Source organism: Hemiscyllium ocellatum, chromosome 7, assembly GCF_020745735.1.
Source record: "Hemiscyllium ocellatum isolate sHemOce1 chromosome 7, sHemOce1.pat.X.cur, whole genome shotgun sequence".
NCBI classification, from domain to species: Eukaryota; Metazoa; Chordata; class Chondrichthyes; order Orectolobiformes; family Hemiscylliidae; genus Hemiscyllium; species Hemiscyllium ocellatum.
The window spans coordinates 12,380,156-12,395,811 of record NC_083407.1 but is presented as its reverse complement, the minus strand read 5'-3'; the positions used below and the strand labels follow the sequence as shown (position 1 = coordinate 12,395,811).

Here is a 15,656-nt window from a genome sequence, read left to right as displayed (position 1 = left end):
GAGCTACCATACCACCCAAAATCTGGCCTTTTGCATGCCTCTTACTCTCTTTGTCCCCACCTTGCAGACCATGGCTTCGCCAAGCCACCTCATCCATAGAACACTTCCTTAGTCCCTTTTCCATGAATATATCTCCAGCAAAGACAGTCCATAAAAACCATTACATTGACTAAGTATTTAGACAACCTGTCCTCAATATTTCCTTCTTTTATTGTCTGATTAATACCCCTGCAAAGAATAATCGGATATTTTACTACGTTAGGAGTGATATTTAAATGCAGCATTTGTAGAATTTCTATAGTGCAGAAACAGACCATTCAGCCCACCAAGTCTGCACTGTCCTCCAAAGAGCATCTCACCCAGATCCAACTCCCCATCCTAGCTCCGTAACCCTGCGTTTACCATGGCTGATCCACCTAACCTCTGCACATCCCTAGATGCTATGGGACAATTTCCCACGGCCAGGCGAATGTGAGGATTGCAGATGTTGGAATTCAGTATCTAGATTAGAGTGGTGCTGGAAAAGCACAGCAGGTCAGCCAGCTTCTGAGGAGCAGGAAAATCAACGTTTAGGGCAAAAGCCCTTCATCAGGAATGAAGGCAGGGAGCCTCCGGGGTGGAGAGATAAATGGGAGAGGGTGGGGCTGGGAAGAAGGTAGCTAAGAGTGCAATAGGTGGATGGGGGTGGGGATGAAGATGATAGGGTGGAGCAGATAGGTGGGAAGGAGGATTGGCAGGTTCCAAACTGCCAGATCAGCACCATCCTCATGACTTGTCCTACCTGCTAATCTTCCTTCCCATCTATCCGCTCCACCCTCCTCTCTGACCTATCATCTTCATTGGACAGAGACAACTAGTGATGGTTTAATCTGAGGGGCACCACGCTTCAGGTGAAGTATGAGGTTGAGAAGGTCTTTTGTACTGACCTCAACCAGTAATGGAATTGAATCCACTGATCGTGTCAAACATCACAAACTAGATGTCCATACAACTGCGCTAACCACAAAAGATGCTCCATACAACCCTGTTTCGGTCGGCGCTGCAAGACATGTCAGAGTGTGGATATGGATACCATCATTATGCGTGGGACACCTCCCACCATGTACGTGGCAGGTAGTCATGTGACTCAGCCAACGTAGTCTATCTTATACGTTGCAGTTAAGGATGCCCTGAGGCATGATACATTGGGGAAACCAAGCAAAGGCTACAGTAACGGATGAATGGGCACCGCACAACAATCAACAGACAGGAGGGCTCCCTCTCAGTTGGGGAACACTTCAGTGGTCCAGGACATTTGACCTCAGACCTTCGGGTGACCATCCTCCAAGGCGGACTTCGGGACAGGCAGCAGAGAAAAGTGATCGAGCAGAGGCTGATAGCTAAGTCCATACCTATAGGGAGGGCTTCAACCGGGACCTTGGGTTCATGTGACATTACAGGTGACCACCATTGCACTATATACACACACACACGCACACATACACATACACAGGCACTCTTATACACACACATACACACGGACACACATATACAGACATGAACACATACCCTTACAGACACACACACTCCTACACTCACACATGCACCCCCCCTCACAGACTTAAGACACTGTACACTCACATACACACTCTCTCTCACACTCACAACCCCCCAACCCAGACAGACAGATAGACACACACACACACACACATATATGTTTGTGGGGTGAATTTGTACTTGCAGAGTTACATTGTACTTTACTCAAAAACTGCATGAATTCATATAAAACTCTGTTATCTCACTTTTTAGATTAGAATCAGTCTAAATATCATGGCATAGACAGAGAACACGGGGGCTAACACTTTCAACATATTGTCTGGCTAACACCAATTGTTACAGTTAACCTTAGAATGCAACTTTAAAAAAACGTTTTGTGATTTACACATGAAAGAAGTGAAACTATCATGGTATTCGAACAGATAAAAGACTCAACAGATAATCAAGGTATTTTTCAATGTATAATTTCAGTTACATCACACTGTAAACTTTTGCTATAAATTGTGTGCCTTACAATTGTATCCTCACAACCACCTGATGAAGGAGCATCACTCTGAAAGCTAGTTAAACCTGTTGGACTATAACCTGGTGTTGTGTGATTTTTAACTATATAAATTCAAGTCTTCCTATTCCTTGTCATCACAAAAGCGCTCAATAGCTTTATTCTCACAAGGACAAACATTATCTTTTATTCACAGGATGTGGGTTTGCTGCCAGACCAGCATATATCACCCATCCCTAATTGCCAGAGAACAGGTAAGAGTCAACTAAATTGCTATGGGTCTGAAGTCACATATAAGTCAGATCCAGTAAGCATAGCAGTTTCCTAAAGGATACTGTGTGAACCAGATGGGGATTTTTTTCACCTGAAAATCATTTTATGATCTTCGTTAGACTCTTAATTTTTAAAAATTCAATTCACATTCTACCATCCACCATAATGGTATTCAAACCCCAGATTCCAAACCAGTACCTGGATCACTTGACTAATGGTCTATCGATAACACCACTAGGCCAATGCCTCCCTTTCTTCCAAAAAATACAAAAGACAGAAGGTCACCTTATTATATTGTGGAGTTTCAGAACTCAAGAGTACTGCTCAGAATACTAAGCTGCTTGAAGTTTCAAGAAACCAAGATCTTACTGAAGTCAATGTTCTATATGCAAGATCCCTGTGGCTAGTTCCTCTATTCTTCTGTACAATGTGACTCTGTCTCTGTCCGGCGTTCTCAATGCCTAATAGCATTCCAGCTGGGAATGTAGCCCATCACACGGAGACCAGGAATAGAACAGGCTGAATAACACATCATAGACATTTTTCTCTGTAGTGTCTGAACCCATCAAAATCCATGAAAATCATGAGAGACAGAGAAAAGGCAGATAGCCTATCACTTTTCCCCATGGTAGGGGAGTCTGAAACTCGAGGGCATAGGTTTAAGGTGAAAGGGGAGAGATACAAAAGGGTCCAGAGGGACAATTTTCTCACCCAGAGGATGGTGAGTGCCTGGAACGGGCTGCCTGAGGTAGTGATGGAAGGGAGTGGAATTACATTATTTAAGAAACATTTAGATAGGGTACATGGATGGGATAGGTATGGAGGGATAGAGACCAAATGCAGGCAAACGGGATTAGTTTAAATTGTGAAAACTGGGCAGCATGGACACGTTGGGCCAAAGGGCCTGCTTCCATGCTGTAGACCTCCATGACTCTATGACAGTGACAGCCACACATGCACCCCATTCCCAGCTGGCTCCCCCACACTCCTTCACCCATCCCTTAACTGCTCAACTGGACATTATTCTTATTCTCTTAAGTCATCTTTTCATTCTTACTGTCACTAGATGACTTAATCTTCAGGTGGTGAAGGCTAGTGCAGGTGAACGCTGGGGATGGTCCACCAGGCATCAACCTTGGGACCAAAAATGACATCGGCAAACAGCCATGCCCTTCTTACTGGACATGTGCCAAAATTGGAGGAGCTGTCCCACACTGTAGTCAAGCAACAGTCTGACATAGTCATACTCATAGAATCAGACCTTACAAATAATGCCCCAGACACCACCATCACTATCCCTGAGTATGTCCTGCTCCACTATCAAGACAGACCTAGCAGAGATGGTAGCGCAGTAGCCTCCAGTTGGAAGGCACCTGTCTGGGAGTGCTCAGCATTGACTCTACATTCCATGAAGTGTTATGGCATCAGGTCGATTATGCAAGGAAACATCCTGCTCATTACCACACACTGTCCTCCTTTGGCTGATGAATCAGTACTCCTCCATGTCAAACAACACTTGGAGGAAGCATTGCAGGTGGCAAGGGCCAGAATGTACTTTGGATGGGGGACTTCAATGTCCATCACTAAGAACACCTTGGTAGCAGCTCTACTGATCAAGCTGGTATGGTCTTCAAGGACATTGCTGCTAGACTGGATCTGCAGCAGGTGATGAAATGACCAAGAAGAGGTAAAGCCATATGTGGCCTAATTCTCACCAATCTGCCTGGCACAGGTATATCTGTCCTTGACAGTATCGGTAAGAGCAACCACTGTACAGTTCCTGTGGAAACAAAGTCCTGCCTTTACACCGAGAATACTATTCATTGTGTTATGTGGCATTATCACAGTAGTAGTGGTTCTGTTCGCCGAGCTGGAAGTTTTTGTTGCAAACGTTTCGTCCCCTGGCTAGGAGACATCATCAGTGCTCTGGAGCCTCCTGCGAAGCGCTTCTTTGATGTTTCTTTCGGCATTTATAGTGGTCTGTCCTTGCCGCTTCCGGGTGTCAGTTTCAGCTGTCCGCTGTAGTGATTGGTATATTGGGTCCAGGTCGATGTGTCTATTGATGGAGTTTGTGGATGAATGCCATGCCTCTAGGAATTCCCTGGCTGTTCTCTGTCTGGCTTGCCCTATGATAGTAGTGTTTTCCCAGTCGAATTCATGTTGCTTGTTGTCTGAGTGTGTGGCTACTAGGGATAGCTGGTCGTGTCGTTTCGTGGCTAGTTGGTGTTCATGTATGCGGATTGTTAGCTGTCTTCCTGTTTGTCCTATATAGTGTTTTGTGCAGTCCTTGCATGGTATTTTATAAACTACATTAGTTTTGCTCATGTTGGGTATTGGCTCCTTTGTTCTAGTAAGTTGTTGTCTGAGCGTGGCTGTTGGTTTGTGTCTAATCACTACAGCGGACAGCTGAAACTGACACCCGGAAACGGCAAGGACAGACCACTATAAATGCCGGAAGAAACATCAAAGAAGCGCTTCGCAGGAGGCTCCAGAGCACTGATGATGTCTCCTAGCCAGTGGACGAAACGTTTGCAACAAAAACTTCCAGCTCGGCGAACAGAACCACTACAACAAGCACCCGAGCTACAAATCTTCGCACAAACTTTGGGCATTATCACTGTTGTAGATGGAATAGACATTGAATGGATCTAGCAATTCAAGACTGGGCATCCATGAGGTGGACATCAGAAGAAGAATTACACTGAATCACAATCTGCAATCTCATGGCCCAGCATATCCACCATTACCATCAAGCCAGGCAATCAACCCTGTTCAATAAAGAATGCAGGACAGTACTGGGCCCACCTAAAAACGAGGTATCAATCTGGTGAAGCTACCAAACAGGACTACTGTATCCCAACTGCAGAAGCAGCCGGTTACAGGACTAAACAATCCCACTACCAATGGATCAGATTTAAGCTCTGCAGTCCTGCCAAACCTGGGCATGAAGTTTGGAGATTTAAAAAAAACTGCAGATGCTGGAATCCAAAGTAAACTGGCAGGTTGCTGGAAGAACACACAAGCCAAGCAGCATCAGGAGGGGGAGAAGTCAACGTTTTGGCTATAACTCTTCTTCAGGACTAGATGTTGGCGTAGGGGCAGCTCCAGATAATAGAGAGGGTGGGTGGGGTGGGGAGAGTAGCAGAATGTTGGGGTAGTGATAGGTGAACACAGGTAGGGGTATGAGCTGGCTTGGCGATGGGAGGGCTGAATCTGATTGGTAGCTGGAAGAAAGTGTCGGTAGGTGGGATGGAAGGGAGGAGGCAGGGCTATAAAGAGTGGAAACTTTATTTGAAATTTGAGAACTCAGTGTTAGGTCCTCTGGGCTGTAGATGCCCAGGCAGAAGATGTGCAGTCGGGTTCACTGTGGTAATGGAGGAGGCTGAGGATGGACATGTCAGAGCGGGAGTGGGAGGGGGAATTGAAATGGGTGGTGACTGACAGATCAGGCTGGCCACTTTAGGCACAGCAAAGATACTCTGTAAAAAGGACACCTAGTTTACACTGGACCTCACCAATATAGAGAAGACTGCATCGGGAGCACCAGATACAATAGAATAGTTGGAGGAGATGCAGGTGAACCTCTATCCCACCTGGAAAGACTGTTTTGGGCCCTGGTTGGAGGTGAAGTAAGGTATGTATGGGCAGGTGTTACATCTTTTTTGCTTACAGGGGAAGGTACCAGGGGTTGGTGGAGAGTGTGGCATAAACCAGGCAGTGTCGAAGGGAACAGTCCTTGCGGAAAGCAAGATATTCTGGGTGGAGAGGTCTAATTTGGCGGGAGTATTTCAGGATGATACATTGGAGTGGAAGCTGGTGGGTTGATAAGTGAGGACAAGGGGGACCCTATCTTTATTATGTTAGCGGGGGCAGATGTTTAGAGCAGTGCAGTGGGGAATAGGCCTTTACCTCATCTACCTCTCCTGTACTTTAGTCAATTTATTTAAATCTCTGTTTCCTTGTTATTGCCTTCCTTGCCAAAGGAAATAGTTTTTTTCCCAATGAATCAAAATCCTTCAAAATTTTGTCTGTTAAATCTTCCTTTAATTCAATTCCACTTGTCTATCCAGAGAACCTTGGCATTTCCTTACCCCTCCCCTGCCCCAACACCATTCTCATAGATGTCTTAAATTTTCTAAGGCCGTGACATCCTGCTTAAAATGTAACACCCAGAATTGGACACAATACTCCAGCCAAGGCCAATGTAATGATTTAGTATGACTTATTTGATTTTACACTCCCGTATGCACCATGAACAGATTTATCAACCTGTCCTGTCATCTTCAGAGATTACTGCACATTCACTCCACAGGGCCCTCTGTTTGGGCATATCATGCAGAATTGTGCCATTTATGTTCTATTGCCTTTCCTTATTCTTCCAAACACTTTTTCTTCACTGAGTCGCCCGAGATGGAAACAGAGAGGTCAAGAAAGGGGAGGGAGGTGTCCAATATAGACCAAGTGAATTTGAGCTGACACACTTTTCTCATTCCTGATGAAGGGCTTTAGCCCGAAACATCGAATTTCCTGTTCCTTGAATGCTGCCTGACCTGCTGCGCTTTAACCAGCAACACATTTTCAGCTCTGATCTCCAGCATCTGCAGACCTCACTTTTTACTCTAAGTGAATTTGAGGGCAGGGTGGAAGTTATTAGCAAATTCCATGTACTGCTCCCTTTCTGGAAGTTGATGGTGAAAAAACACTTTTTCTTCACTGAGTATTCCTCTGCATTAGATTTTATGAATATGTGTCCTACCCATTTCAGTGGTAAATGTTCTCCTTAAATTTCTTTCTGAAGTAACTCCACAGAGGCTGGTGCCCCTTCCCCAAGTCATCCATTATTTACATATAGAAAGTGCTTAACACTGGTCCAGCTCCCTCACATTCAACTCTCAGTGTCAGAATGTCTGACACACCTCTTGTAATCTGTCAGACCAGATGTACAACCCCAATCAGAGAACTCATATTCTGAGGTTTACCTGGCTGACCTTGTTATAATCACTACATCCTAACCCTTAAGCGTCTGAGGATATATGCCAGTCCTTTTCCTTTTGGCACTTTCTGGGGTGTTTTTTCTGCACCCGATCAGGTTACTCTGACTCTGTATCGGATACGGACAGTGTGTAATGCACAGGAGCTTGGCTCTTGCACCCAGAGCACCTCAGCAAGAAATTCACTCTCCTCTTCAGACAGCAAAGGCTTTGATGCAGCGAGATCTGCCGTGTCCATCTCAGATTCAGAGGTTACTTCAACACTTGACAGAAAGATGGAACCAAGATTAGAGTGGTGCTAGAAAAGCACAGCAGGTCAAGCAGCATCCGAGGAGCAGGAAAATCGAAGTTTCGGGCAAAAACCCTTCATCACGAATCCTGGAATGCAGTACCCACTTCTGCCTAGAAAGGTAGAACTCACAGGTTCTCACAGCCTTTCCAAGTGTTCTGAGGAGCAGGGCACATTTTGTTCCCACACCGTTTGTGAGTTAGTGGCTTTTATATGGTCCACGTGCTGTTTCAGGACCATCGCTCTGACCCAAACCTTTTACATCATTGGTCTTGACTTTGCATCAACCAAGCTTCTTACCCATGCAGGGCCATCTTCGTGGTTCCTGCACCAAACCTCATCCTAAGTAGTAAACCGTCTCTCTCACTTGGTGGAGTCTAGCGTCTGGCACTGGCGTTCCTGATGCCATTTCACTCTGACCCCACCCCAGGTCCAGGAAGATCAGGTTTAACTTGGTGCAGAGTCTTCTCCTCATTAGCTAGAGCTATGCTAGAGCGATCCCTGTTGTTGATGGGTGCTCCCATAATCAAATAGGAACCAGTTGAGTTTGCTATCTACTGAAGCTGGAGGCTGTTTCTCTAAGCCTGCCTTCAAGGTTTGGACTGCTCTTTCTGCCTGATTATTGGACGATGGATGGTTCGAACCTGTCCTTTTGTGCCTAATTGATTCGACTTCAGGAAATATTCAAATTCCCTGCTGGTGAATGATGCCCTATTATTGACCAGCACTCCCAGGAGTCCGTGTAATGCAAAAGATGCACACAGTTTTTCTATCGTTGTTCCCATGTTTGTTGAAAGAACTCTATGCACGTCCAACCACCTTGAGTGAGCACCTACAATGACTAAGAACATTCAGCCCATGAAAGGATCTGCACAGTCGAGTGTGTAACTGAGTCCAGGGTTTACCTGGCCATTTCCCTGGATATGGAGGAGCTGCTGGTGGTAACTTTTGTCCTTGATGGCACTCTGGGCACCGCCCTATCCACATGGCTATGTTTGCATTCAAGCCTGGCCACAAGACATAACCTCCTGCGTACATCTCCCTTTTGGAAATCCCTGGATGACCCTAGTGGAGTTCGGACAATACGTGGCAGTGAACCTTGCTCAGGGCAATCATTCTTGCTCCCCATAATAATATGTCATCCTCTATGTGATCTGGTCTCTCCAAATCCAAAAAGGTTTCAATACTGATTGTGAAAGCCCTTTGTTTTCCCCATCACCACCAACTGATTCAGTTTTGCCAGGACCGAATCTTTCGGCATCCAAAGACTGAGAATGTCAGCGGTGAAAGCAAGTGTATCCAGGAAATTTAAAACCACAATGGACTCTTCCAGTGGCAGAATTACCAATGCCAGTTTCTGCCAGTAGGAGATAAATGGCCTCCCAGACAGAGTTCCAATTTGTAATTATATGCACTTAGTATTCATGCTCACCATTGAATTCGGTCTGAAATATGGGCAGCACTGCCTTGTCCTCTTTAAGTGGACCTAGCAGGGACTTATGATCCATTATTATTTCAAATTTACATTCATAAAGGCATTGGTGGAACTTCCTGACTCCTAACATGACCACCATACCTTCCTTTGGTATTTGGGCGTACTTACATTCCGCATTAGCCGAAGTCTTGTACGCATACATTATTGGGCATTCCTCTCCATTGGGCCACCTATGAGCTACTACTGCTCTGATGCCATGTAGGGGGGGCATCACGTGTCAATGCCAGATCTCACTTGGGATCACAGTGTGCCAATGCCTCAGGAGGATGATAGCTATTTCTTCACTTCCCTGAAAGTTAAGGCTTGGCCATGCGACCATTTCTAAGCTGGCCCATTTTTAGGAGTGCTAGAAAAGAGGCCAGGTTATGAATGAACTTTCCATATTAATTCATCTGTCCAAGGGTAGGCCTAAGCTTCACTTGTTAACTCTTGTTAACTCTGTAGCCCAAGTAGGTCCCTTGTGATGCCTGGAACATACTTTTTTCCCTTCTTAGGCATACGTCCACCAGGGAGAAATGTCTAAGGACTATGTCAAAGTTCTCTAAGTGCTCTTCATTGGTCTTCCCTATTAGCACATCATCTAGATAAATGGTGACCAGGGTTAGAGCTTGTAAAATGTTCTGCATCATCCACTGAAAAATGGCATGGGCTAATGATACCCTAAATTATAGTCTTATATGGGCATACTTCTGAGAATCCTCATCTAACCACAACCGCAATTAAGTGTGGCTCATGTCCATCTTCGTGAAGGACCAGCACCCCCTGCCTCCACCAGATTTGCGTGTAAATCATCTATCGAGGATTGGGTATTTATCCAGCTGTAAAAAGCAGTTTATCATTTTTTTAAAAATGCCCACAAAGGTGAACTGACTGTCCCACTTCATAATTGGTGTGACTGGTGCTTCCCATTCCACAAACCGGACTGCTTTGATGGTTCCTTCACTTTCCAGCCTTCTGATTGCTGCCTCTATTTCTGCATGTAAGGCAAATGGCACTGGGCAGGCCTTGTAGAGTTGTGGAATTGCTTCCTGGTCAACATGCAAGGTGGTCTTGTCTTCTTTGATAGTCCCCAGGCCTTTGTGGAAGACTTCAGTGTATTTAATTCTGACCACACTCAGGTAGCCATTCTCTAATGGAAAAATATTGAACTAATCTAGGTGAATCGTTCTCAACCAGTTTCACTCCATCAAGCCTGGGCCTGAGCCATTTACTACAATCACTGGGAACTGAACCAGCTGCTTCTTATAAGAGACCGGAATCAAAGTGGTTCCATTAATCTATAAAAGTTCCCCAGGCTAGCCAAGGACTTACACAAGCTGAAGAGTTGAATTCCAGAACGAATTTTGTTAAAGACTGATTCTGAGATCGCTGAATCGGCCGCATCGGTATTGATCTCCATTAGAATTGGGTGACCATTTAACCAGACATTTATTTTGATTGCTTCTGACCTGGATGCTACTAAGCATTTTAACAGTTCTAAACCAGACGTAGGTGGACTTTCCAGAGTGTGCACTCTCCTGGATACCAGCCTCTCACTCAATTCAGGCCTAGTGACACTCTTTTGCTGTCTCAAATCTGCATACCAGCATCAACTACAATGACATCCCTGCCTGGATTCTGAAGTAAATTGTAACCATTTGGCCAAGGCTTGGCTTTGTTTTGGAGTTTTGCTGTGGGTTAGCTTAGAGCTCCTTTGTTCAGATACATCCTGAGTGTGGCAAAGCAATTGTCTTCAAGCTCAGTCAGATTGGCGAGGAGGTCCATTTCCATCAAAATTCCCTGCAACTCATAAGTTCCACTTGCCACATTTTCCAATGATAAAGCCAATTATAGTTCCTATTTGAAGTTCAGAGTCAAGAGTATGGTACTGGAAAAGCACAGCAGGTTAGGCAGAATCCGAGGAGCAGGAGAATTGACGTTTTGGGCATAAGCCCTTCATCATAAAACTTTCCTGATGGTGTCTGACTTGCTGTGCTTTTCCAGCGCTACACTCTTTTGTCTAACCTCCAGCTTCTGCAGTCCTCACTTTCTCCTATTTGAGGTCCAATTGGGCTTCGCTTATAGGTGCTTTTGCATGGTTACATTATTCATCCCACTTACCAACCAGTCTCTAAGCATCTCTTCAAGAGTTAAACAAAGTCACATGCCTCTGCCAGTCACCTAAACCTAGTCAAAAATCCCGATTTGCATTCCCCTGATTCTCGAATTGTTTAATAAAAACGATAGCGTATCAAAATTAGAGGTGGTTGAGGGTCATAATATTCCTTAACTAAATCTGTCAACTCGAGAAAGATTTTAATATCTGGCCCCTTAAGAAACGTCAGGCTCCTAATAACTGAAAAAGCTGCAGGTCCACAAGCTGTCAGGAGAATTACTCATTGGTTTTCACCTGCCCCAATGTAATTCACCTGAAAAAAATATCACATTCTAACCACATACTGGACCCAGTCTTTAGCTGCAGGGTCACACGAGTCAAGCTTCCCAAGTAATGGCATGATGCCAGAAATGCTTACCCCAGCTCAAAGATGACTACTGCAAATGAGTTTCTTCCGGAACTTACTTTCATTTCGTCCCCACTAAATTACCTCCACAGAGGCCAGTATCCTGTCACCAAGTCACATTTTATTTACACATGGAAAGTCCTTGACACTGGTCCAGCTCCCTCAGAGCCAGCTCTCAGAGTGTCAGAACATCTAATACAGATTTTATTATCTGTCAGCCAGGGCTCCCTGATGGGACCAGACTAACAGCCCTAATCAGGGAATTTATATTTGATGAGGTCCACCCAGCTGATTGTTACAATCACTACACTTTCTGTATTCCTCATTGTTTATTATATCACCGAACTTCTAGTCCGTTGGTTTGAAGATGTGCCTTATGGACATCTGAAATAGAGGCAAGAGTAGGCCGCTTGGCCCCTCAAGCCTGCTCTACCAGTCTATAAGGTTGTGATTGATCTGATTACTCCAGCTTCCCATCTATTTTTCATAACACTTACCCCTTGCTTATGAAGAATCTGCCTTAAATATATTCAGGGACTCCATTGTCTTTTGAAGAACAGAGTTCCAAAGACTCATGACCACGTGCAAGAAAAAAAAAGTTTCCTTATCTCTGTCTTAAGTGGTTATCCCTGATTCTGGATTCATCCACAAGAGAAAATATCTTCTCCAAATCTATCCCGTTAAGGCCAATCATGATCTTCAATGTCTCAATCAACTTATCTGTTAGATCTTCTGACGTTCGGTAGATACAAGCCTCGCAGCAACATTAAATGTTATAGGGTCATGGGGGTCTACAGCGCAGGCAAAGGCCCTTCAGCCCATCAAGTCTGCACCAGTCAAAAGCAACTCACCTAACTACTCAAATCCCATTTTCCAGCACTGAGCCGATATATCTTGACAGTGCAAGTGAGCGTTGAAGTCCATCTAAAGACTCATTAAATATTGTGAAAGTTTCTGCCTCTACTGTCCTTACAGGCAATGAGTCTAAGATTCTCACCACAGTCCCAGTGAAAAGAATTTTCCTTACATCTCACCCTAAACCTCTGTACTTTATCTTAAATCTATCCTATCCTTCAAAACTATAATTGTGAAGTGTAACCAAAGCATAACCTCCCTATTTTATATTCAAATCCACCCTGCAATAAATAACATTACTTCCTAATTACTTCCTACATCTTTTACAATTCATGCGTCATAAAAGCTGTATAATTCTAACAAGGTGAGACAGAATAGATGCAGGAAGGATTCTCTTGATTACCAGGAAATCCAGAACCAGGTGTCAGAGTCAAAGGAGAAGGGACAAACCTTTCAGGACAGAAATGAGGAGAGATTTCTTCAGAGATTGATGAGCCTGTGCAATTCTCTGCCAAAATGTTGAGATCAAAGCATTGGAGACTTTCAAGAAATATGTAGAAATAGCTCTTAGGGCTAAAAGATACAGTGTGAAAATGGGAACAGGATATTGAGTTGGATGATCAGCCACAATCCTATTGAACAGTTACAGAAGGCTGGAAGGGCAGAATGGCCCACTCCTGCTCCTATTTTTCTAAATTTCTAAGATGCACAGATCCCTCCACATCTGTGAACGCTTCAATCTTGCACCATTTAGATAATATGCCTAGCATTACACCCAGGTTCATGGCATAAGTAAACATCGAAAACAGATGTAACCTAATTACCACTCCCTTAGGGGACACAACTGTATACCTCCCTCTGAACTAAAAAAACAGTCACTGCCTGTTTGGATTCCTCTATAAAGTGCACTGGTATTGATGAACTGGCCATAGAGGCCAAGTTGAGACGTATTACCTACCTGACGTTGTCATGCTTCTGTATATAAATCTTGTGGAACATCATATCCTCTTGCTTGGCATTAATATCGGCCTTCATCTCCATGGCAACATGCCTCGGAAGTACTGACAACAGAAGACGTTCCTGTATAGGGAGGAGTAATTGAAATGGTCAGACAGACTCGAACGCAAAAGATAAATGCCCTCACTTTTGCTCCCAAACATGTTGCAGACACCAGGGATCACAGTCTATGAATGGTGTCTAACCTAAGTCGATTCTATCCATGCAGGCTTCTCAATTAGAAAAGTCAAAAGAGACAATCTAGAACAGCAAACACACCTGGCTTTGCCCGAATGAGTCACAATTTTTTTTGCCCTGTTGTAGGAAGGATGTAATTAAACTGGAGAGGCTGCAAAAAAGATTTAAAAGGACGTTACCAAGACTTGAGGGTTTGAGCTATAAGGAGAGGATGGATAGTCTGGGACATTTTTCCCTGGAGTGTCAGAGGCTGAAGGGTAATCTTATAGAGGTTTATAAAATCTTGAAGTGTATTGTAAGGGGAACAGCCAAGGTCTTTTCCCAAAGGTAGAGAAGTCCAATATTATATGGCATAGGTTTAAAATGAGAGTGGAAAGATTTAAAAAGATCCTGAGGGGCACCTTTTTCACACAGAGGGTGGTGTGTGTACTGAATGAGCTGCCAAAGGAAGTGGCAGAGGTGAGTACAATTATAACATTTAAAAGACATTTTGACAGGTACATGGATAAGAGAGCTTTCGCGGAATATGGGCCAAGTGCAAGCAAATGGTATGATTCAGCTTTGGAAACCCGGTTGGCATGGATGAGTTAGTCAAAGGATCTATTCTATGACTCTATAATCAAGCTAAGCTGTATCTGGCTGTGAAAAGTGTTCATTTTTATTTACTATTCCTTCAAAGGATGTGGGCATCACTCTTTGGGTCAGCATTTACTGCCTTTGAGAAGGTGGTGGTGAAGTGTACTCTTGACCTGCTTCATTCCATGTGCTGTAGGTAGACCTAGAATGATACTTGGTGGTGGGGGTGGGGGAGGAGTTCCAGGATTTTGACTCAGCCATACTGAAGGAACTGCGATATATTTCCAAGTCAGGATGATGTGCGGCTTGCAGGTGATGAGGTTACCACATGCCTGCTGTCCTTGATCGTGGGTTTGGAAGAGTTTTGGTGAATTTCCGCAGTGCATGTTGTAGATGCTACATACTGTTGCTACTGAGCATCAGTGGTGGAGGGAGTAAATATTTGTGGATGTGGTGCCAATCAAGTGACTGCTTTGACCAGGATGGTGTTGAGCTTTGTGAGTAAAAAGTGAGGTCTGCAGATGCTGGAGATCAGAGCTGAAAATGTGTTGCTGGTTAAAGCGCAGCAGGTCAGGCAGCATCCAAGGAACAGGAAATTCGACTTTCGGGCTAAAGCCCTTCATCAGGAATGATGAAGGGCTTTAGCCCGAAACGTCGAATTTCCTGTTCCTTGGATGCTGCCTGACCTGCTGCGCTTTAACCAGCAACACATTTTCAGTGTTGAGCTTTGTGAGCCTTGTTGGAGCTGTCCTCACCCAGAGGCGAGTGAGAACTCTATCACACTACTGACTTGTGCCTTGTACTCAGTGGACCAGCTTTGGGGAGGAAGGGGTGGGTTTCAGGAGGTGAGTTATTTGCTGCAAGATTCCTACCCACTGACCAGCTCTTAAAATAATATATATTATATTGCATGTTTCATGACCTCAGCTGGACCCAGAGAGTTTCACAGCCAATCAAGTTTATTTTGTAATGTGGGTCTCTGCTGATATGTAGAAAACACTGCAGTCTTTATGTAAAAGCTACATACTGTGGATGCTGGAACTCTGAAACAAACACAGAAAGAAACTCAACACATCTGGCAGCATCTCATATGACTCTTCAGCCAGTTTATACACAACAGGATCCCATAAACAAGTATGTAATAATGAGCAGAGTTAAAAATCACACAACACCAGGTTATAGTCCAACAGGTTTATTTGGAAGCACTAGCTTCAACTACCTGATGAAGGAGCAGCGCTCAGAAAGCTAGTGCTTCCAAATAAACCCGTTGGACAATTACCTCGTGTTGTGTGACTTTTAACGTAACACCGGCATCTCCAAATCATAATGAGCAGATAGTTTGATTTAGATGACAATGGACAGGACATTGGGCTGGACTCTGCCATTTGTCCATTAAATTAATATCTTTCAAAAACACTTTTTACTGATCATTTACTGGACAGAA

General features: G+C 44.3%; 1 protein-coding gene across 2 annotated transcripts in view; it reads right to left on the bottom strand.

Annotated features, from left to right (window-relative positions):
• The window catches only part of adcy5 (adenylate cyclase 5), a 424,581-nt gene that overhangs the window by 206,888 nt on the left and 202,037 nt on the right, over positions 1 to 15,656 (bottom strand). For both annotated transcript variants that reach the window (XM_060828269.1, XM_060828270.1), the window contains exon 3: positions 13,401 to 13,522. In XM_060828269.1, coding sequence (XP_060684252.1) covers positions 13,401 to 13,522 — 122 coding nt within the window. The remainder of the gene's footprint in view (positions 1 to 13,400; positions 13,523 to 15,656) is intronic.